We start from the raw sequence: 25,045 nt of genomic DNA on the forward strand, positions 1-25,045 counted from the left end.
TGTAGAAAGTCCTACAAGAGAGGGGGCGGTACTGGACCTAATTCTAGGGAATGTGGCCGGCCAAGTGGAAAAAGTGCTAGTAGGTGAGCACTTTGGTGACAGTGGCCATAATATGGTGAGATTCAAGGTGGTCATGGAAAAGGACAGGGATGGGCCGGAAATAAAGGTTCTAAATTGGGGGAAGGCCGATTTTAAACAGGATCTGGCCAAAATGGACTGAGATCAGCTACTTGTAGGAAAATCCGCATCGGAGCAATGGGAGGCTTTCAGAAGGGAGATTGAGATCATACAATGGCAACATGTTCCCGTAAAGATCAAGGGTGGTTCCAAAAACCACAGGGAACCTTGGATGTCAGGGGATATACGAGAATGGATTAGGAAAAAAGAGGGCTTTTGGCAGATACAAAAGGCTAAAGACGGAGGAAGCCCTAGAGGAGTACAAAAAGTGCAGGGGGATACTTAAAAAAGAAATTAGGAGATCAAGGAGGGGCCATGAAATAACACTGGCGAGCAAAATAAAGGAAAATCCTAAGATGTTTTATAAGTATATTAAGGGTAAGAGGATAACTAGGGAAAAAATAGGACCCATTAGGGATAAAAGTGGCAATCTGTGTGGAGCCGGAAGATGTAGGAGGGGTTCTAAATGAATTTTTTGCATCTGTTTTCACTATGGAGAAGGACGATGTAGACATAGAAATAGGGCGGGGGGACTGTGATGTGCTCGAACATATTAACATCGAGAGGGAGGAGGTATTGGCGGTTTTAGCTGGCCTAAAAATGGATAAATCCCCAGGCCCGGACGAAATGTATCCCAGGCTGCTGTGTGAGGCAAAGGAAGAGATTGCGGGGGCTCTAACACATATATTCAGGACCTCTCTGGCCACAGGGGATGTGCCAGAGGACTGGCGAACCGCTAATGTAGTACCATTATTCAAGAAGGGAAGTAGGGAAAAACCGGGGAACTACAAGCCAGTGAGCCTAACATCAGTGGTAGGAAAATTATTGGAAAAAATCCTGAGGGACAAAATTAGTCTCCACTTGGAGAGGCAAGGATTAATCAGGGATAGTCAACATGGCTTTGTCAAGGGAAGATCATGTCTGACTAATTTGATTGAATTTTTTGAGGGGGTGACTAGGTGTGTGGATGAGGGCAACGCAGTGGATGTGGTATACATGGATTTCAGTAAGGCCTTCGATAAAGTCCCGCACAGGAGACTGGTCAAGAAGGTAAGAGCCCATGGAATCCAGGGTGCCTTGGCACATTGGATACAAAACTGGCTTAGTGGCAGAGGGTGATGGTCGAAGGTTGTTTTTGTGACTGGAAGCCTGTGGCCAGTGGGGTACCACAGGGATCGGTGCTGGGTCCCTTGCTGTTTGTGGTCTACATTAATGACTTGGATATGAATGTAAAAGGTATGATCAGTAAGTTCGCGGATGATACAAAAATTGGTAGGGTGGTAAATAGCGAGGAGGGTAGCCTCAGTCTGCAGGACGATATAGATGGGTTGGTCAGATGGGCGGAACAGTGGCAAATGGAATTTAACCCGGAAAAGTGCGAGGTGATGCACTTTGGGGGGACTAACAAGGCAAGGGAATACACAGTGAATGGTAAGACCCTAGGCAAGACGGAGGGGCAGAGGGATCTGGGTGTGCAAGTACACAGATCCCTGAAGGCGGCGGAACAGGTGGATAAGGTGGTAAAAAAGGCATATGGGATACTTATATTCTATGCCTCGGCTAATGAAGGCAAGAGCAAGGAGGTTATGATGGAGCTGTATAAAACACTGGTTAGGCCACAGCTGGAATACTGTGTGCAGTTCTGGTCGCCACACTACAGGAAGGATGTGATCGCGTTAGAGAGGGTGCAGAGGAGGTTCACCAGGATGTTACCAGGGCTGGAGCGCTTCAGCTATGAAGGGAGACTGGGCAGATTGGGTTTGTTTTCCTTGGAGCAGAGGAGGCTGAGGGAGGACATGATTGAGGTGTACAAAATTATGAGGGGCATAGATAGGATAGATACTGAGGAGCTTTTTCCCTTAGTAGAGGGGTCAATAACTAGGGGGCATAGATTCAAGGTAAAGGGCGGGAGGTTTAGAGGGGATTTGAGAAAGAACTTTTTCACCCAGAGGGTGGTTGGAGTCTGGAACTCACTGCCTGGAAGGGTTGTGGAGGCAGGAACCCTCACAACATTTAAGAAGCATTTGGATGAGCACTTGAAATGCCATAACATACAAGGCTGCGGACCAAATGCTGGAATATGGGATTAGATTAGGCAGGGCTTGATGGCCGGCACGGACACGATGGGCCGAAGGGCCTCTATCCATGCTGTATAACTCTATGACTAAGAGACTTGGAGCCTGGGTTCCACACACGTCGTTCAAGTTGCAGCTGATCTTAGATTATCTTTACAACAAACAAAACTCTTGATTTGGTGTCACGCGATAAGATGAGAAAATGAATCAAGTACACAACTCTGGTATGAGGGGGGTTGCAGGCAATGTTCCCTTTAACTTTCTTTTTGGCTGCGCGGCCCATTCAAATTTCTGCGCATGCGTGTGTTTTTTTTCCCCATTTAAAAGCGGGTGAGCCGGCTGCGCAGGGGTCCTCCAGTCCACTCAGCGGGAACGTTGTTCGCGGGTCTCTATGGCAAACACACAGTAAGGAAACAGATCGGCGAGGGAGCAGGAAGAGTAAAGTCTGCCTGCATCCAAGGCTCTTGTCTCAGCACAGGCGATGCAGAGATAACGGAGTGCGCAGAACGACCACTATAAGCAGCCTGCGGAGTGCCCCCAGACCCGCACAAATTCCCGAGAGATTAGCTCACCGGGTGGCTGAACTCTGCTTTGTGAACAGGTTACATCATAACGTGGTGGAAGGGAATGCTCTTGTGCGAGCTGCTCACCCCTGAACACACACACACAGCTTTCGCAGCCGGTATAAGCAGCAGGATTTCCACAACAACCGCCAATCACGCTAAAGAGCATCCACAGTGTGCCAGATAGCGATCAAATTTCTGCACGAGATAAGGGCCACACATCAGCACAGCAACGAGCGACATCAACAAGCTTCTCGCAAACTTTTTTTTGTAGAAAGTTGAGGAAGTAACACTTTATATTAAAAAAAAAAAAAAAATTGCCCAATTTCACATTGGAGGACCCAAATCTGAAGTGAACCCAATTTCCGTATCTGTTCTCACCTTAGGAACTGGAGGAGGCCATTCAGCCCCTCGAGACTGTTCCGCCATTCAGTGAGATCATGGCTGATCTGTATCCTAACTCCATCCACCCGCCTTGGCTCCATGTCCCTTTATCCCCTTGTTCAGCAAACGTCTATCGAGATCAGATTTAAATGATTAATTGAGCTAGCATCTACTGCCTTTTGTGGGGGAAAAGAGATCCACACTTCTACCACCCTTTGCGTGAAGAAGTGTTTCTTAACTTCTCTCTTGAACGGCCTGGCTCTGACTTTAACATAACATGAGAAATAGGAGCAGGAGTCGGCCATTTGGCCCTTCAAGTCTGCTCTGCCATTCAATATCATGGCCGATCTTCTATCTCATCTCCACTTTCCTGCACTATCCCCATATCCCTTGATTCCCTTAATATTCCAAAATCAATCGATCTCTGTCTTGTATATACTCAACGACTGAGCCTCCACAGCCCTCGGGGGTAGAGAATTCCAAAGATTCACCACCCTCTGAGTGAAGAAATTTCTCCTCATCTCAGTCCTAAATGGCCGACCCCTTATTCTGAGACTGTGACCCCTAGTTCTAGATTGCCCAGCCAGGGGAAACATCCTCCCTGCATCTACCCTGTCAAGCCCTGTAAGAATTTTGTATGTTTCAATGAGATCACCTCATTATTCTAAACTCTAGAGAATGTAGGCCTCGTCTCCTCAATCTCTCCTCATAGGACAATCCCCCATCCCAGGAACCAGTCTGGTGAACCTTCATTGCACTCCCTCTATGGCAAGTGTATCCTTCCTTAGGTAAGGAGACCAAAACTGTACACAATACTCCAGGTGTGGTCTCACCAGGGCCCTATATAACTGCAGTAAGAAGTCTTTACTCTTATACTCAAATCCTCTTGTAATAAAGGCTAACATCCAGAGATGAGAGTTCAAATCCCACCACGTCAGCTGGGGAATTTAAATTCCGTTAATTAAATAAATCTGGAATAATTACTAGCATCAGTAATGGTAACCATGAAACTATCGGATTGTCGTAAAAACCTATCTGGTTCACCAATGTCCTTTGGGAATGAAATCTGCCGTCCTTACCTGGTCTGGCCTATATGTGACTCCAGACCCACATGAATGTGGTTGATTCCTAACTGCCCTCTGAAATGGCCCAGCAAGCCTCTCAGTTGTAACAAACCGCTACGAAAAACAATAAAGAGAATGAAACCGGACGGACCACTCGGCACCGGCTATGGACACGGCAACGGCACACCCAGCCCAGTCTACCCTGCAAAGTCCTCCTCACCAACATCTGGGGACTTGTGCCAAAATTGGGAGATCTGTCGCACAGACTAGTCAAGCACCAGCCTGACATAGTCATAGTCACAGAATCATATCTTTCAGCCAATAAGGAGTGGCCCTGGGAATCCTCAACATTGGCTCCGGACCCCATGAAGTCTCACGGCTTCAGGTCAAGCATGGGCAAGGAAACCTCCTGCTGATTACCACCTACTGCCCTCCCTCAGCTGATGAATCAGTGCTCCTCCATGTTGAACACCACTTGGAAGAAGCACAGAGTAGCAAGGGCACAGGATGTACTCTGGGTGGGGGACTTCAGTGTCCATCACCAAGAGTGGCTCGGTAGCACCACCACTGACCGAGCTGGCCGAGTTCTGAAGGACATAGCTGCCAGTCTGGGCCTGCGACAGGTGGCGAGAACACCAACACGAGGGAAAAACCTACTTGACCTCGTCCTCACCAATCTACCTGTCACAGGTGCATCTGTCCATGACAGTATTAATAGCAGTGACCACCGCACAGTCATTGTGGAGACGAAGTCCCGTCTTCACACTGAGGACACCCTCCATCGTGTTGTGTGGCACTACCACCGCACTAAATGGAATAGATTCAGAACAGATCTAGCAGCTCAAAACTGGGCATCCATGAGGTGCTGTGGGCCATCAGCAGCAGCAGAATTGTATTCCACCACAATCTGTAACCTCATGGCCCGGCATATCCCTCACTCGACCATTACCATCAAGCCAGGGGACTAACCCTGGTTCAATCAGGAGTGTAGAAGAGCATGCCAGGAGCAGCACCAAGGGTACCTAAAAATATGAGGTGCCAACCTGGGAAAGCTGCAACACAGAACTACATACATGCTAAAAAGCAGAAGCAGCATGCTATAGGCAGGGCTAAGCGATCCCACAATCAACAGATCAGATCAAAGCTCTGCAGTCCTGCCACAGACCACTCGGCTCCTGACCTTATTACAGCCTTGGTCCAAACATGGACAAAGGAGCTGAATTCCAGAGGTGAGGTGAGAGTGACAGACCTTGACATGAAGTAAGCATGTGATCAAGTGTGGCATCAAGGAGCCCTACTAAAACTGAAGTCAATGGGAATCAGGGGAAAAACACTCCACTGGCTGGAGTTGTACCTAGCACAAAGGAAGGTGGTTGTGGTGGTTGAAGGTCAATAATCTCAGCCCCAGGACATCGCTGCAGGAGTTCCTCAGGGCAGTGTCCTAGGCCCAACCATCTTCAGCTGCTTCATCAATGACCTTCCCTCCAACATAAGGTCAGAAATGGGGATGTTCGCTGATGACTGCACATGTTCAGCGCCATTCACAACTCCTGACAATGAAGCAGTCCACAGTCAGAATTATACAGCACAGAGAGAGGCCCTTCGGCCCATCGTGTCTGCGCCGGCCATCAAGCCCCATCTATTCTAATCCCATTTTCCAGCACTTGGTCCGTAGCCTTGTATGCTATGGCGTTTCAAGTGCTCATCCAAATGCTTCTTGAATGTTGTGAGGGTTCCTGCCTCTACCACCCTTTCAGGCAGTGAGTTCCAGATTCCAACCACCCTCTGGGTGAAAAAGTTTTTCCTCAAATTCCCTCTAAACCTCCTGCCCCTTACCTTGAAACTATGCCCCTTGGTTATTGACCCTTCTACTAAGGGGAAAAGTTCCTTTCTATCTACCCTATCTATGCCCCTCATAATTTTGTACACCTCAATCAGGTCCCCCCTCAACCTTCTCTGCTCTAAAGGAAAACAACCCCAGCCTGTCCAGTCTTTCTTCTCAGCTGAAGCGCTCCAGCCCAGGTAACATCCTGGTCAATCTCCTCTGCACCCTCTCTAATGCAATCACATCCTTCCTATAGTGTGGCGACCAGAACTGCACACAGCACTCCAGCTGTGGCCTAACCAGCGTTTTGTACAGCTCCATCATAACCTCTCTGCTCTTATATTCTATGCCTCGGCTAATGAAGTCAAGTACCCCATATGCCTTCTTAACCACTTTATCTACCCTGTCCTGTTGCCTTCAGGGATCGATGTACATGCACACCAAGGTCCCTCTGATCCTCTGTCCTTCCGAGGGTCCTACCATTCATTGTGTATTCCCTTGCCTTGTTAGTCCTCCCAAAATGCATCACCTCACACTTTTCAGGGTTAAATTCCATTTGCCACTGTTCTGCCCATCTGACCAACCCGTCTATATCGTCCTGTAGCCTGAGGCTTCCCTCCTCGCTATTTACCACTCCACCAATTTTTGTGTCATCTGCGAACTTACTGATCGTACCCCCTACATTCATACCTAAATCATTAATTAAACAGCAAGGGACCAAGCACCGATCCCTGCGGTACACCACTGGACACAGGCTTCCAATCACAAAAACAACCTTCCATCATCACCCTCTGCCTCCTGCCGCTAAGCCAATTTTGGGTCCAATGTGCCCGCATGCAACAAGACCTGGACATGTTCAGGCTTGGGCTGATAAGTGGCAGGTAACATTCGTGCCACAGAAGTGCCAGGCAATGACTATCTCCAACAAGCAAGAGTGTAACCACCTCCCCTTGACATTCAACGGTATTACCATCGCCGAATCCCCCACCATCACCATCCGGGGGGTCACCATTGACCAGAAACTTAACTGGACCAGCCACATAAATACTGTGGCAACAAGAGCAGGTCAGAGGCTAGATATTCTGCGGCGAGTGTCTCACCTCCCGACTCCCCAAAGCCTTTCCACCATCGACAAGGCACAAGTAAGGAGTGTGATGGAACACTCTCCACTTGCCTGGATGAGTGCAGCTCCATCAACACTCAAGAAGCTCAACACCATCCAGGACAAAGCAACCCGCTTGATTGGCACCCCATCCACCACCTTAAACATGCACTCCCTCCACCACCGGCGCACCATGGCTGCAGTGTGTACCATCTACAAGATGCACTGCAGCAACTCGCCAAGGCTTCTTCGGCAGCACCTCCCAAACCCGCGACCTCTTCCATCTAGAAGGACAAGGGCAGCAGGCACATGGGAACACCACCACCTCCAAGTTCCCCTCCAAGTCACACACCATCCTGACTTGGAAATATATCGCTGTTCCTTCATCGTCGCTGGGTCAAAATGCTGGAACTCCCTCCCTAACAGCACTGTGGGAGTACCTTCACCACACGGACTGCAGCGGTTCAAGGCGGCGGCTCACCGCCACCTTTGTAGAAAGTATATACAGACCCTTAATTTTTAAATATTTCTTGAAATGCTTTGCCAGGCAAAAAGGTTTTTCAAAGTGAAATAAAGTTGGTAAATGTAACAAGCAGTCTTTCACTGATAAAGCAGGAAACATGGTCGTGACTGCAGGGGGTAGTGATAGTCAACAGAGATAAACAAACCCCCTGAGTATTGTAGACATGTGTTTCTGGTGACCTTTGAGGTTAAAAGGGGAGAAGTCAAACCTTTGAAGTTTGAAATGCAGAATACGACGTAACTCATTATCCTAATCAAGTGGCTTTCTGCCACCTTTGTAAACTTCAGGAGTGAATAAACAATTTTGGGCTGAGATAAGGATAAGCCACACAGGATGAGTTAATGTAAACATTTGACAGCCTAAACAGCTCAGACCAACATTAAAGGAACATTTCACTATCTCTGAATGATTTAATTCAAAAAGCAAGGAAAGGGGTATAAAGCACAGTGGCTGAAGAATATCGGCACTGCAGTCAGAAGGTGGTGGCTTGGCCAGTCATCTCGCCTAGGAGGATCAGGCTGCAGTCAGAGGAAGGAGGGGCCTGGCCAGTCTTTTCGCCTACGAGGACCTACAACCAACGCTGGACCGATCATCGGCGGGAGTTTGCTTGTATGATTTCCTGTAATATTATTGGTGAACTGCTCGAATAGTGGTTGGGGTTTTGAATCTGTCTTAAGAATAAAAGGTTAAAGACAGAACCCATGTGTCTGGTGTAATTTCTCATAAGTCTCAAGTCCGAACTCTATAACCTGTTGGGACGGGGCGAGGGGTAATTCTGCACCTTTGAGGGCAATTAGGGATGAGCAATAAATGCTGGCCTTGCCAGCGACGCCCGCATCCCATAAACAAATAATAAAACAAATACCATTTGCTTTTCTAATTGCTTGCTGTACACCTGCATGTTAACTTTCACTACACGAATCACCGAAAGTTAACATGCAGGTGTACAGCAAGCAATTAATGCAATTACTGTTAAGATTATGCCCCCTTGTCCTAGACTTCCCCACCAGCGGAAATAATTCCTTTCTATCTACCCTATTAAATTCCTTTCAAAAGCCTAAAAATCTCAATCAAATCACTTCCTTAACCAACTATATTCCAGGGAATACAAGCCTAGCTTACTTCTTATAAAGTCAGTTCTGGCATGGGGCACTGATACGGAGAATGTTCAGCAGCTACTGCTCCGGCCACAGAGATTGTCTCTCAATACTCGGGATATTTTCCAAGCACACTTTCCGCTGCCGGAGAAACGGGGATCCGCACTGTGCCAAAGCACGGAGTCAAGGAAATATGGAAAAAGGAACGCCCATGGCAAACGTCTCCCTGATCGTAAGTGGGTGCACATAGTCTAACAATCGGCTAAGCCCAGGGCTGCACTATCCCAGAGGGTCACCAGATACTAAAATTAAGGGTATTCCACGGCGGGCCCGGCCACAGAAACCCTTGTGGCACCTTAAGAAACCCAAATGGCAGCTGTTCCACAACAGGTGAAGGGTGACGAGACGTTAAACCGAGGCCTCGTCTGCCCTCTCGGGTGGATGTTGAAAAGATCCCACGGCCCATTATTTCAAAGAAGAGCAGGGGAGTTCTCCCCGGTGTCCTGGCCAATATTTATCCCTCAACCAACATCACTAAAAAAAAACTCAGATTATCTGATCATTGCGGTTTGTGGGAGCTTGCTGTGCGTAATTTGGCTGCCGCGTTTCCTACATTAAAACAGTGACTACACTTCAAAAGTACTTCATTGGCTGTAAAGCGCTTTGGGGCGGCCTGAGGTAATGAAAGGCGCTATAGAAATGCAAGTTCTTTCTTTTTGACCAATAACCGAAGCCTGCACAGCAGATTCAAAAGGTACAAATTGCTTCATTAATTACAGCCCACAGAGACATGGCCATCTATGGAACTTTGCGCGGAGGCTCAATGCCCACCTATGTGCACATTTACACCTCCGAATATGGAGCTGAAGATTTAGCTCTTTGTAGTAACAGCGGCATTATTTTCGATCAGCACTTTCAGTCAAATTTATAAAGCAACTGAAAGCTCTGGCTGAGTGCGTGCGGAGATAACGGTTTATTTTGCCTTGTTCTGTCCCATTTTCTCTCCCCTCACCCCCTCTGCCGAAGATCGCCTCCTTGCTAGGGTACAGTTTCAAGGATCCTGCCTGTCCTTGTATCCTGTACCCGAAGGGGACAATTCACCCCACCCCCCCCCCGGTTCTCTAGAAAACACATTCATATTTTACGAAGCTATGATACATAAAGATGCACGGTCAGTGGCCACTTTATACAGGACAACCTAGACAATGATTTTGGGTCAGGCCAATCAACCGTGGACCTGGTCATCGCCCAACATCCGCAAACAGCCACACCTACAGCAGGAGCTGCTGGGTAGCGATCAGGAGCAGGAACCCTGGCCAGTTTCACCGCTCCCTCCTGTTTAACCTGGGGGCTCCCGTGACCAATTGCAGTTGGCGGTAACAGCTTAATCAGGAAAAAAAACCAAACATTTTTCCTCCAATTATCTTCTCTCCTGAAGAACACAGGAGCGACGCACCATTTAAGAATGGCTGCTCGCTATCTCGCACAATATCTACGCGATGATCTCCACGACATAGCGTTAATGCTGGGGGCGTTCTACACGGCTTGTTCCAAACGGTTTGCGACCTGCCCTCCGTGGGCATAATAAACCCAGGAGTGACGCACTATTAAGAACAGATCATTGTCCTTTTGTAGAAAGTTTGCAAACACGAGGCAATTCAGATGAACACTTTTTTCCCTTAAATTACAGCACTCCGCTGGGTTTCCTTGAAGCTGTGTTTGTGGTTAGACTTTGACACGAAGGAATTCAACTAAACTATTGAACAGATTCTTCTTATATCTCAAAATCTAACTATTATATGAATCTCATTTTTTCCTCCGGTTTTTCCCCCCCATTATAAACAGCGAGCAGTAAACCAGGTGCCAATGCGATAGCAAAATACTGCGGGTGCTGGAAATCCGAAATAACAGCAAACACTGGAAAAACTCAGCAGGCCAGGCAACATCCGTAGAGAGAAACAGAGTCAATGTTTCAGGTCGAAACCCTTCTTCAGAACTGAGAAAAGGTGTCAGGAAATGAAACAGATTAAAAGGCCAGTTTGGGGGCTGGGAAATGGGGGAGGGGATGAAAGAAGAGACATGAAGAGATATTTGAGGTGAGACGAGATGGTAATAGGACAGGTAAAGAAACAAAAGATGGCTCTAGATGGTGTGAAATGCGCTGGCAGAATGAAAGACAGTCACAGCTGTCTTTCACTCTGCCAGCTCATTTCACACTTCCTATTACTATCTCGTCTCCCCTTGAATATCTCTTAATGTCTCTTCTTTCATCCCCTCCCCCCTTTCCCAGTCCCCAAACTGCCTTTTAATCTGTTTAATTTCCTGCCTTTTTTTCCTCAGTTCTGAAGAAGGGTTTCGACCTGAAACGTTGACTCTCTTTCTCTCTACGGATGTTGCCTGGCCTGCTCAGTTTTTCCAGTGTTTTCTGTTGTTAAACCAGGTGCCAAACTTGAATGAGCTGCTCCTTCTTTGTATGTAGGGCAGTGGGTTAGCACACCGCCCCTTCAGCGATCATTCAAATTCAGTCCAGAATGACGGGGAGGAAAGCAATGTTCCCGCTAATTCTTTTTTGGGTGCGCTTGCCCCCTTTAAGGGGCTGCGCGGCCCATTCACGTTACTGCGCATGTGTGGTTTCTGCCAGTAGAACGCCATTGAGCCGGCCCCGCAGGATCTAGAAACATAGAAAAAGAGTAGGCCATTCGGCCCGTAAAGCCTGCTCCGCCATTCAACATGATCATGGCTGATCCTCTATCTCAATACCATATTCCCGCTCTCTCCCCATACCCCTTGATGCCTTGTGTCTAGAAATCTATATCTCCTTCTTAAATATATTCAGTGACTTGGCCTCCACAGCCTTCGGTGGTAGAGAATTCCACAGGTTCACCACCCTCATAAGAAATTTCACCTCATCTCGGTCCCAAATGTCCTACCCCGTATCCTGAGACTGTGACCCCTCGTTCTAAACCCCCCAGTCAGGGGAAACATCCTCCCTGCATCCAGTCTGTCTAGCCCCATCAGAATTTTATATGTTTCAATGAGATCCCCTCTCATTCTTCTAAACTCTAGCGAACACAGGCCTAGTCGACCCAATCTCTCCTCATACGACAGCCCTGCCATCCCAGGAATCAGTCTGGTGAACCTTCATTGCACTCCCTCTATGGCAAGTATATAATTTCTTAGTTAAGGAGACCAAAATTGCACACAGTACTCCAGCTGTGGTCTCACCAAGGCCCTGTATAACTGTAGTAAGACATCCTTGCTCCTGTACTCAAATCCTCTTGCAATGAAGGCCAACATACCATTTGCCTTCCTAACTGCTTGCTGCACCTGCATGTTTGCTTTCAGTGACTGGTGTTCAAGGACACCCAGGTCCCTTTGTACATCAACATTTCCCAATCTATCACTATTTAAATAATACACTGACTTCCTGTTTTTCCTACCGAAGTGGATAACTTCACATTTATCCACATTATACTGCATCTGCCATGTATTTGCCCACTCACTCAACTTATCTAAATCGCCTTGAAGCCTCTTTGCATCCTCCTCACAACTCCACCTAGTTTTGTGTCATCAGCAAACTTGGAAATATTAGATTTGGTTCCCTCATCCAAATAATTGATATATATTGTGAGTAGCTGGGGCCCAAGCACTGATCCCTGCGGTACCCCACTAGTCACCACCTGCCACCCGAAAAAGACCCATTTATTCCTACTCTGTTTCCTGTCTGTTAACCAATTTTCAATCCACGCCAGTATATTACCCCCAATCCCATGTGCTTTTATTTTGCACGCTTACCTTTTATGTGGGACTTTATCAAAGGCCTTCTGAAAATCCAAATACACATCTGCAGATCTCTAAACATTGGAGGAAAGTTTCTCTCCACTAATGTTCCATTTCCCTGACCAACACGCTCCCCCACTCCCACTCTTGTACAATCCCCCTCCGCCCTTCATTCTACCGCTGATGGCTGTGCCGCCAGTCACCTCGTTCCCCACGCTAAACTCCTCCACCCATGAAGATCCTCCTTGAAAGCCAGCTCTTTGACCAAGCTTTTGGACACCCTTTCCCTCCCCTCCGAATCTCTCCTCCTTTGCTGCATTCTCCCCCGCCGCTGCGAAATGCCGAGGTGCGTTTTTCCACCCACAGCGCTTTACCAAATGAGAGTTATTGCTGCCGTGAGGAGGATCGATAAAACCTCAATAAGTGCAAGTCCACAGCGAAGCAAAAAGGGGACAAAGCCTTTAATGCGTCTCCTGCTCCCAGTCTCCAAAAGGATGCCCGAAGTAGGAATGCAAAATAACAGGTGCATCGGCAGGGCGCTGACCCAAGACTGGCTTGATGTATAAAATTCTTGTGGGCTTGACAGGGTAGATGCTGAGAGGCTGTTTCCCCTGGCTGGGCAGCCTAGAACTAGGGGTCACAGGCTCAGGATAAGGGGTGGACCATTTAGGACTGATGTGGAGAAATTTCTTCACTCAGAGGGTGGTGAATCTTTGAAATTCTCTATCCCAGAGGGCTGTGGAGGCTCAGTCGTTGAGTACATTCAAAACTGAGATCCATAGATTCCTGGACACTAAGGGAATCAAGGGATATGGGGATCGAGCGGGAAAGTGGAGTTGAGGTAGAAGATCAGCCATGATCTTATTGAACAGGGTTCAATGATCTTATCGAGCAGGCTCGAGGGGCCGTACGGCCGACTCCTGCTCCGATTTATGTTCTTGTGTTGACGCTGGATCGTTTGGGGGTGGGTAGTCGGAGTGTGTTTTTGGTCTTGATACAGGTCATCGCTGCAGCTGAACTGCAAGAGCTCGATATTAAAAAGGGGTTCCTCCTCAAAACAGTGGGCGCCTCCTATTTCCCAGAGCGGGAAGAGATTCGGTTAAGTAAGCACGAAGAAAAAAAAAGGTTAAGCAGGCCCACGATTAGAATTATTGGAAACGTGAAGGTGCAATGCAAAGAATTTTTGGCACCGAGACTGCAATATCATTAACAATCTGCAGGCAGGTCAAAAGGCAATCTACCTGTTTACCCAGTGCTGCCCTGGAAACCAGACTAAGCATAACATTTAATTGCGCAACCCTGGAGGAAGTTGGCAGCGGTTGGGAGATTCACTGAAGATTAAAGAGCACACTTTCAGCACAGTAAATGCATTTAACTCTTTTGGTGTCGGGGCATCACTCTGAACACGTACACAGAGCAAAACCAAGCATAAACAGTAACCAGGTTCAGGGTAACTGTATACAAAATAGCTGCGATTGTTTGACTTTATGCCAAGTGTTTCTTCCACAGCCTGCAGTTTAAAGTGCTGACTGGCTCCGCACACAGGAAAACTACTTGCATTTATACAACACCTTTAACGTAGTAAAACATCCCAAGGCGGTTTCACAGGAGCAATTAGGAAAATCTGACAGCGCCGCATAAGATATTAGGGCAAGTGACCAAAAGCTTGGTCAAAGAGGTAGGTTTTAAGGGGCGTCTTAAAGGAGGAGGCGGAGAGGTTTAGGGAGGAAATTAGAGCTTAGGCAGCTGAAGGCACGGCCGCCAATGGTGGAATGATGCAAATTGGGGACGTGCAAGAGGCCAGATTTGAAGGAGCGCAGAGATCTCGGAGGGTTGTAGGAAGTTACAGAGAGATAGGGAGGGGGAGCGAGGTCATGGAGGGATTTGAAAACAAGGATGAGAATTTTTAAATCGAGGCGTTGCCGGACCAGGGGGGTCAATGTAGATCAGCGAGCACAGTGGGTGATGGGTGAACAGGACTTGATGAGACAGGTTACAGGCAGCAAAACAATACAAAGCAGTCGAGACTACAAGGAGGGTTTAGATGAAGGCCTTTCAGCCCATTCAATCTAATCCATCCGTATCATCTTCCCATTACATCATTCAGCAGTTTAAATGAATCCAGGGTACATGCTTCAGCCTGGCAGCCCATCCCATCCCAGCTGCTGATCTCTGTATACATCAGTCCTAAACCGCCCCTTCACAATCGCAAATCTGTGCTCCCATCTTTCTGCCCTGGCGTAGCTGAAAGCATCTTTTACTTTCCGCCACTAATTATCTTCTGTACCTCTTGTGTTTTCCTCTTAGGCGTCCAATGGAGTGGACCCTAGCTTACCAAGTGGTTGCTAACTGCTCTTTTCCCCAGCCCTCAGTCGCTGGGGATCAAACGCATTGCTCTCTTGTGCACTGCCTCCCTTTGGGTGCCTCCCTTTGGGTGCCACGCACCAGGTGCAGCCTGACCTGGTTGCCACACAGTGGCAGCAGGATTCCCAGGAATTTGAAGTCCCCTAATTTGGCAACATCACCTCGAACCCATGGTGAGAGATGGGTCGATTAACACCCGCTAGTTGTTTTCAGCTTCTCCTCGCCAAGTTCGGTGCCACCCGTGCAGTACACGTGCCACCTATTGCGACTTTCAATGCGCAGTATCCCGAATTAGTCTGTACTAAACTTCGATCGCCACTGGTCAGCCCAGGTTCAAACTCTTATCGAGTTTGCTTTGCACGAATGTAGCTGCCTCCACGGTGCATCTCTCTTCCTCCTCACCCCCATAACCTTGGCATCAGCAGCAAATTTAACTGCCTTGCAATGCAAATGCAATAAGGCAATCAAAGATGAATCGACAATACCTCTTCGAAAGCTGAATCAGCCGTCCCTTATTAGGTTATTTTCTGACAGTTTATTGAACATCTGATCTAAGCAATCCCTCCCCCCTTTCAGGGTCCTGCTGTGCATTTTAGTGAGCTGCTGTATGTTTAGTTCCTCAGCCTCTGCTCCCCGCCTCCCTCACATTCAAGTATTACTTCAGGACACTACTATTAGTGAGGTGACTGTAGAAACACTAAATTAAGTGACACACAGTCATCACAGCCAAAAAATATCCGATTACAGTTTGGGAAATGTGGAAAGACTGTACCAATCAGATTATTTCTTTTATAAAAAGCAACCAAGAATAGCTTGAGGCAAAGCCTTCGCGCCAATGAAAAAGCCAAAAAGTGTCTGAATAAGGTATAGTTCCCACAATCGAAGTACTGAGCAAGTGATTTAGAATGAGGGGCAGTGAAGTGGAGAGACTAGACAAACTGGGATTGTTCTCCTTAGAGCAGAGAAGGTTAAGGGGAGATTTGATGGAGGTGTCCAAAATCTAAAGGGTTTTGATAGAGTAAATAAGGTGAAATTGTTTCCACTGGCAGGAAGGTCAGTAACCAGAGGACACAGATTTCAGATATTTGGGAAAAGAACCAGAGGGGAGATGAGGAGAATTTTTTTTTACATAGTGAGTTGTTGCGATCTGGAAAGCACTGCCTGAAGAGGTGGTGAAAGCAGATTCAATAGTAGCTTTCAAAAGGGAATTGGGTAAATATTTGAAGGGAAGAACATTGCAGGGATTTGGGAAAAGGGCAGGGGGGAGCGGGACTAATTGAACCGCTCTTTCAAAGAGCCGGAGCAGGCACGATGGACCAAATGGTCTCCTTCTATGCTGTATGATTCTATGAACGTGCTCTCCAATTCTCAGGAACACAGTACAGGAAACTTTGGTTTCTCCGGAGGTTAACTGTCCGGAATGCTTGAGTCACCGGCAAAAATCAGGAGCCGTTTCGTTAGTTTTCTCTTTTCTTTTTGTTGCTTTTTTTCCCCACCAGTCAGGCTCTGCAAGGTCTCGCTGAAGCTGTTGCTAAGCTACAGAGACGCTTGCAAGGTACGGCCGACTGTTTAGAAGCTGTAAGCAACAGGGTTTGTTGCCAGACACGGAGCTCAAAATCTCCATATGTTTCAACATTAGCGCTGGTTTGTCCGGCAGTTTTGATGGGACGGCAACAGCTCGGTCCCGTCGGTGCCGGATAGCACAAAGTTTCCTGTAAGTATGTACAATAAGCAAACAAGACCAACCTCACTGTTGGGTCAAATGGGTGAACATTTAAAAAAAAATCTGCGAATGCTGGAAATCTGAAAAAGAAAATGCTGAAATACACAACAGATCAGTCAGGAATTATAAAGAGAATGCAGCTTGTCGTTTCTTGTGCAGCCCATATCTGATGAAGGGCTGTTACAACTTGTATTTATATAGCACCTTTACCGCAGTTAAACATCCCAAGGCGCTTCACAGGAGCACTATCAAACAAAATAGGGCATCGAGCCACATAAGGAGATACTAGGACAGAAAGAAGTAGGTTTTAAGGAGTGACTTAAAGGAGAGAGGTGGAGAGAGGCGGGGAGGTTTAGGGAGGGAATTCCAGGGCTTGGGGCCGAGGCAGCTGAAGGCACAGCCGCCAATGGCGGAGCGATGGAAATGGGGGATGCGCCAAGAGGCCAGAATTGGAGGAGCGCAGAGATCTCTGAGGATTGTGGGGCTGGAGGAGGTTACAGAGATGGGGAGGGGGCGAGGTCATGGAGGACTTCGAAAACAAGACTGAGAATTTTAAAAATCGAGGCGTTACTCAACCGGGAGCCAATGTAGGTCAGCGAGCACAGGGGTGGTTGATGATTGGTGAACGGGACTGGGTGCGAGCTAGGATATGGGCAGCCGAGTTTTGGATGAGCAAGTTTAAGGAGGGTGGAAGATGGGAGGCCGGCCGGCCAGGAGTGTGTTGGAATAGTCAAGTCTAGAAGTAACAAAGGCATGGATGAGGGTTTCAGCAGCAGATGAGCTGAGGCAGGTACGGAGTCAGGCAATGTACGGAGGTGGAAGTAGGCGGTCTTGGTAATGGAGCGGTTACGTGGTCGGAAGCTCACCTCGGGTTACACACACCCAAAACATCAATCATCTGTCTTTTCCTTTGATCTGATGTGTTAATTCCAGTATTTTCTGTTTTTATTCCAAATCGCACATTTTTGGTGGCAGCTTATATGAGCATTCAACTCAAGCCACCATTCCAAAAAGGCAGATACCTTCCATAATAGCCCAGCCTACCTTTGCACGGTTCAAAACCTACAATGCATTACTCTGTGACAAAAAAAATAATCAAGATGTCGCTGTTCATATCTCAAATGCAAACCCAATTTGGGTTGTCCTGGAGCGCTCTTTAACTCACCACTCAACCAACCTGCCTCGAAGGTGGCATTTAACCACCCAAACTGCAGAGATGGCAAACCTCACATTGATTTGCCTGAAGTGGCTTGTTACCTGAATTTATCCTTCTGCGTGTAATCTTTTGTCGCTTCCTCTGTCACGCGCTCTCCGCCCGGCTCCTCCTTGAAAGCCAGCAGATGCCTCCTGACGTACGCATTATCTTCCTGCTTCTGGAAGAGATCTGGCTTCTTCTCTGTTATACTAGCATATGAGAGAGAGGCAGGTAAAAAGCAGCCATTAGTAATTTGAACAGTAAAAGATGGTCAGCCATGGCTCAGTTGATTGCACACTCTCTCCCGAGTCACAAGGTCATAAAGAAAGAACTTGCATTTATGTAGCGCCTTTCATTGAAACTTATAAAATACTAACAGGACTAGACAGACTAGATGCTGGAAGGATGTTCCCGATGGCGGGGGAGTCCAGAACCAGGGGTCACAGCCTAAAGATAAGGGGTAGGTCATTTAGGACAGAGATGAGGAGGAATTTCTCCACCCAGAGAGTGGTGAACCTGTGGAATTCTCTACCACAGAAGTCAGTTGAGGCCAATTCATTAAATATATTCAAGAAGGAGTTGGATATATTTCTTAAGGCTAAAGGGATCTAGGGGTATGGGGAGAAAGCAGGGACAGGGTACCGAGTTTGGATGATCAGCCATGATCACACTGAATGGCGGAGCAGGCTCGAGGGGCCGAATGGCCTACTCCTGCTCCTATCTTCTATGTTTCTATGTTTCTTTCACGACCTCAGGACGTTCCAAAGTGTTTTACAGCCAATGAAGTACTTTTGAAGTGTAGTCACTGTTGTAATGTAGGATTGTCATGGGTTCAGGTCCCCACTCCAGAGACTTGAGCACAAAAATCTAGGCCGACTCTCCCGGTGCAGTACTGAGGGAATGGCTGCACTGTCTGAAGTGCCGTCAAACCCCGGCTCCATCTGCCCTCTCAAGTGGACGTAAAAGATCCCACAGTCACTATTTCGAAGAGGAGCAGGGGGACGTTCTCCCCAGTGTCCAGGGTCAATATTTATCCTTCAACCAACATTATTTATATTAAAAAAATGATCTGGTCATCATCACATTGCTTTTTGTGGAAGCTTGCTGTGCGCAAGTTGGCTGCCATGTTTCCTACAACAGTGACTGCACTTCAAAAAAAAACACTGAATCGGCTGTAAAGCACTTCGGGTCGTGAAAGGCACGGTATAAATGCAAGCACTTTCTTCTGTAACTAGCTGTGGTGAATGGAGCACGAGGGATTGGTTTGCGAAGAACGTCCATCCGATCAATTGGGAAACCCCACCTACGAACTGCACGGATACGGTCGGTAGTTTGAAGCTGACTGCATGTTTCAGGAGCGCTGGCTCGACCGGCACAAAAGCGGTGTCTCTACCGCCGGCGACTTTTACTGTTTGATGACGGTTCAGTGCAGCAACTGTAAAATCAGAGGGTGCAGCGCGCAGCAAGTGCGCATTTTACTCCCGACAACAAAAATTAATTAGTCAGTAAACAGAAGCACGCAATAATTAAACCCGATTCCATTTCATCTCCAAACCACAAACATCTCTGGGCAAGAGTCTGATCCAGTTAGTTAGTGAGAAGGTACTTCATTAAACACACAATTTTGCAACAACAGCAGTCCAAACATTCCCTCTGAAAATGGGGGGTTGGTTATACCTAACTATCCCATTGAAAAATAAAGCTTTACTTCAAGCTCGTCTATTTTAATTGGACCAGTGAAAGTGGCACCAAGTTTCCCCAGTGTCACCAGACAAAAATCTCCACTGCAAACACCCTCTTTTAAAAGAGGGCTCCACTAAAATAAATCTAAACAAATTGAAAGAAACCATTCGGATGAAAGGTCATCGACCTGAAACGTTCACTCTCTCCACAGATACTGCTGAGTACTCCCAGCATTTTCTGTTTCTATTATAAAAGAATCTTAATGTGAACTAGATCAGTATTGATTATACAATGGATGTCCTGCAGTGGCCACTGGTCATGGCACAGTGGGCAGCACTCTTGCCTCCGAGTCAGAAGGTCATGGGTTCAAGTCCCACTCCAGAGAATTGAGCACAAAAATCTAGGCCGACACTCCCAGCGCTGTACTGAGGGAGCTCTGCACTGTCTAAGGTGTCGTCTTTTGGATGAGATGTTAAACCGAGGCCCCGTCTGCCCCCTCAGGTGGATGTACAAGGTCCCACGGTCACTATTGGAAGAGCAGCAGGGGAGTTCTCCCTGGTGTCCGGGGCCAATATTTAGCCCTCAACCAACATCGCAAAAAAAATATTGCTGTTTGTGGGAGCTTGCTGTGCGCAAATTGGCTGCTGCGTTTTCTACATTACAACAATGGCTACACTTCCAAAAGTACTTAAATCGGCTGTAACTCGCTTTGGGACGTCCTGAGGTAGTCAAAGGCTCTATGTTCCGCCTTATAATTGCAGGAGTTTCGTTTTGTTGCCGCCAGTAGGTGGCAGTAAATGGAAATGGCCAGTAGGGTCACTCAACAGGAAGTAGTAGTGATCGCAAACAAAGAGGTCACACCAGCATGGAGCGTGCTGCAAGTTAATCCGCTGTAATCTTACATTGTTACGCCTTCGAAAGCATTGCCTGTGAGTTGAATGGTTTCATTACATATTCATGTTTAAATGTTAGTTATATCTCATTTATGTAACAAGGTGCATTTCTTTCTTTTGTCTTTCTCAGTTTTACTCCAACCCAATGCAACTGATTTGTATTGTTTCATTGACCTCATGCAAGTGTGGCATTATTAAACACCGGAGCTTGGACGCTACATCCTGACTCCCATGTCGTTATTGAAAGGAGTTTGGCTGGCTGTCTAACTGCGTACAGACACATACACATAGGGAGGACAGTACACTCTATATAAACGCAAGATCTTTTTTCTTTTCTCTACTTCAGGCATTTTAGTGCTGGGGGATGAAACTTTTTAATTTCTGGTACTCCCCATGTTCTGCTTTAGCGTTGCTCAATCCCACAGCCCACTACACCAGTATACACGTCATTTCCCACACCAGCCACCCTAGGAACTCTGGGCAAGGTTGCTTTTAATTGGTGCCAAATTAAGAGTAGCTCTGTGTGACTGACTTAGTCAGACACAACTTGCATTTATATAGCGCCTTTCGCAACCTCAGGACGTCCCAAAGCGCTTTACAGCCAATGAAATACTTTTGAAGTGTAGTCACTGTTGTAATGTAGAGAAACATGGAAGTACCAATTTGCACACAGCAAGCTCCCACAAATAGCAACCAGATAATCTCTTTTTTAAAGTGATGTTGGTTAAAGGATAAATGTTGGCTGGGACACCGGGGCAGAACCCCCCTGCTCTTCTTCGGAATGGTGCCGTGGGATCGTGTACGTCCACCTGAGGGGGCAGACAGGACCTCAGTTTAACTAATCATCAGAAAAACGGCACCTCCGACAGTGCAGCACCCCCTCAGTACCACACTGGGAGTGTCGGCCTAGATCTTTGTGCTCAAGTCTCTGGAGTGGGACTTCTGACTCCGAGGCAAGCGTGTGGCCCACTGAGCCACGGCTGACCACCTAGTGGGCTGGCACCAGGGACCCACCCCCGCCACTGGTTCATTGATGTTCTTCAGGGAAGGGGGCTACCACCCCAACCCAGTGTGACCTACACGCGACTCCAGTCCCACACTACATAATTAACCCTTAGTGCTCTCTGGGCAACATGCGTGGCCTTTCCGACACTGCCCATGAATTAGACCCGTGGATGGGGAGGACACTTATCCCACCAGTCTGGGGTGGATTCGATCCTAAGCCAGAGGTAAAATGGGTATGGATCTACAGCACCACCTAGTCACCCCAAAAACATTTTTTAATGAGACTTTATTCCACTAATACATGAATTGAATAAAACTGGATCAAGAGTTCGAGCAAAACTGGAGTTGGTTCTGATCCTTGAGATTTCATTCGAAGCTTCTCCTCCTCCCTCCCTCTAAAAAGTGAGTCCGCCTACAATTCTATAGGACCAAAGGGCCGTATTCCTGTCTCTTTGTGGTCAAAGGGAATTAAATTTGACCATAGAAACATAGGAGGAGTAGGCCATTCGGCCCTTTGAACCATTCAATATGATCATGGCTGATCCTCTATCTCAATACCATATTCCCGCTCTCTCCCCATACGCCTTGATGCCTTTTGTGTCTAGAAATCTATCGCCTTCTTAAATATATTCAGTGACTTGGCCTCCACAGCCTTCTGTGGTAGAGAATTCCACAGGTTTACCACCCTCAGAGGAAATTTCTCCTCATCTCAGTCCTAAATGTCCTACCCCGTATCCTGAGACTGTGACCCCTTGGTCTAGACCCCCCAGCCAGGGAAAACATCCTCCCTGTATCCAGTCTGTCTAGTCCTGTCCTGTCAGAATTTTATACGTTTCAATGAGATCCCCTCTCATTCTTCTAAACTCTAGTGAATACAGGCCCAGTCGACCCAATCTCTCCTCATACGACAGTCCTGCCATCCCAGGAATCAGTCTGGTGAACCTTTGCTGCAGTCCCTCTATGGCATGTATATCCTTTCTTAGGTAAGGAGACCAAAACTGCACACAGTACTCCAGGTGTGGTCTCACCAAGGCCCTGTACAACTGTAGTAAAACATCCTTGCTCCTGTACTCAAATCCTCTTGCAATGAAGGCCAACATACCATTTGCCTTCCTAACTGCACCTGCATGTTTGCTTTCAGTGACTGGTGTACAAGGACACCCAGGTCCCTTTGTACATGAACATTCCCCAATCTATCACCATTTAAATAATACTCTGCCTTTCTGTTTTTCCTACCAAAGTGGAGAACTTCACATTCATCCACGTTATACTGCATCTGCCATGTATTTGCCCACTCACTCAACTTGTCTAAATCGCCTTGAAGCCTCTTTGCATCCTCCTCACAACTGGAAGCATTTGGATGAGCACTTGAAATGCCATTGCATACAAGGCTATGGACCAAATGCTGGAAAATGGGATTAGACTGGACAGGGATGGATGGGCGGCGCAGACACGATGGGCCGAAGGGCCTCTTTCTGTGCTGTAAAACTCTATGACTCTATGACTCAATCCCACCTAGTTTCGTGTCGTCAGCAAACTTGGAAGTATTACATTTGGTTCCTTCATCCAAATCATTGATATATAGTGTGAATAGCTGGGGCCCAAGCACTGATCCCTGCGGTACCCCACTAGTCACCGCCTGCCACCCCGAAAAAGACCCATTTATTCCTACTCTCTTTCCATTACAGTCCCATTACAGGATGCAAATAAAGAAAAGAACTTGCATTTATACAGTGCCTTTATATTTATATAGCACCTTTAACGTAGTAAAACATCCCAAGGCACTACGCAGGAGTATTTTAAGACAAAGAATTTGACACCGAGCCACATAAGGAGAAATTAGGGCAGGTGACCAAAGGCTTGGTCAAAGAGGTCAGTTTTAAGGAGCGTCTTAAAGGAGGAAAAAGAGGTAGAGGCGCGGAGAGGTATAGGGAGGGAATTCCAGAGCTTAGGGCCTAGGCAACAGAAGACACGGCCACCAAAGGCTGAGCGATTATAATCAGGGATGCTCAAAAGGGCAGAATTAGAGGAGCGCAGATATCTTGGGGGTTGTGGGGCTGAAGGAGATTACAGGGATAGGGAAGGGCGAGGCCATGGAGGGATTTGAAAACAAGGATGAGAGTTTTGAAATCGAGGTGCTGTTTAACCGGGAGCCAATGTAGGTCAGCAAGCAAGGGGTGATGGGCGAACGGGACTTGGTGCGAGTTAGGACGCGGGCAGCAGAGTTTTGGATGACCTCAAGTTTACGGAGGGTGGAATGTGGGAGGCCAGCCAGGTGTGTGTTGAAATAGTCTAGAGGTAACAAAGGTATGGATGAGGGTTTCAGCAGCGGATGAGCTGAGGCAAGGGCGGAAACGGGCGATGTTACGGAGGTGGAAATAGGTGGTCTTTGTTATGCTGTGGATGTGTGGTCAGCAGCTTATTTCAGGGTCTAATATGACACCAAGGTTGTGAACAGTTTGGTTCAGCCTCAGATAGATATTAGAGAGAGGGATGGAGTCAGTGGCTAGGGAATGGAGTTTGTGGCAGGGACCGAAAACAATGGCTTCGGTCTTCAATATTTAATTGGAGAAAATTTTTGGTTATCCAGAACTGTATGAACAGAGCAGACAAGCAGTCTGACAATTTAGAGACCGTGGAGGGGTTGAGAGAAGAGGTAGTGAGATAAAGCTGGGTGCCGTCAGTGTACATGTACACACTGATGCTGTGTTTCCGGATGATGTCACCAAGGGGCAACATGTAGATGAGAATTAGGAGGGGGCCAATGATAGATCCTTGGGGGACACCAGAGGTAACGATGCAGGAGCGGGAAGAGAAGTTGTTGCAGGTGATTTTCTGGTTACGATTAGATAAATAAGAATGGAACCAAGCGAGTGCAGTCCCACCCAGCTGGATGATGGTCTCAGAGGTCATGAGGGGAGATCGGAGAGAAACTGGAGAAAGATGAGAGTTCAGGCTAGGGCAGGGGGGAACCTTAGAGGAAGTGTGGCCCAGTGAGCTAGGGGAAAGAAGGAAAGTGGCAGAGGCAGCTGAACGGATGGTCTCAATCTTAGAGACAAAGAAGTCCATCAGCTCCTCGTGATGAGAGCTGTTTCAGTACTGTGCAAAGGGCGGAAACCTGATCAGAGGGATTCAAACATGGAATTGCGGGAAAGATGGGCACGGATTTGGAAGGCGACAACACGTTCAAGGACGTTGGAGAGGAAAGGGAGGTTGGAGATGGGGCGGTAGTTTGCAAGGATGGAGGAATCAAGGGTTTGTTTTTTTGAGGAGAGGGGTGATGACGGCAGATTTGAGGGAGAGGGGGACAGTACCCGAGGAGAGAGAACCGTTAACAATATCAGCTAACATGAGAGTCACAAAAGGAAGTTGGGTGGTCAGCAGTTTGGTGGAAATAGGGTCAAGGGAGCAGGAGGTGGGTCTCGTGGACATGATGAGCACAGAGAGGTCATGAGGGGAGATCGGAGAAAGATGTGAGTTCAGGGCGCGGGTATGGGGGAACCTTAGAGGAAGTTTGGCCCAGTGGGCTAGGGGAAGGAAAGGAAGTGGCAGAAGCAGCTGAACGGATGGTCTCAATCTTAGAGCGCCTCAC

The 25,045-nt window shown here is 47.5% G+C and overlaps 1 protein-coding gene across 2 annotated transcripts in view; it reads right to left on the bottom strand.

Moving 5' to 3' along the window:
• Window positions 1-25,045, bottom strand: part of atf6b (activating transcription factor 6 beta) — a 166,409-nt gene that overhangs the window by 44,902 nt on the left and 96,462 nt on the right. For both annotated transcript variants that reach the window (XM_085973856.1, XM_085973855.1), the window contains exon 10: window positions 17,935-18,081. In XM_085973856.1, the coding sequence (XP_085829982.1) occupies window positions 17,935-18,081 (147 nt within the window). The remainder of the gene's footprint in view (window positions 1-17,934; window positions 18,082-25,045) is intronic.

The sequence above is a fragment of the Somniosus microcephalus genome, unplaced genomic scaffold (assembly GCF_052327205.1).
Source record: "Somniosus microcephalus isolate GS21.2 unplaced genomic scaffold, FLI_Smic_1.0 unresolved_chr1, whole genome shotgun sequence".
NCBI lineage: Eukaryota > Metazoa > Chordata > Chondrichthyes > Squaliformes > Somniosidae > Somniosus > Somniosus microcephalus.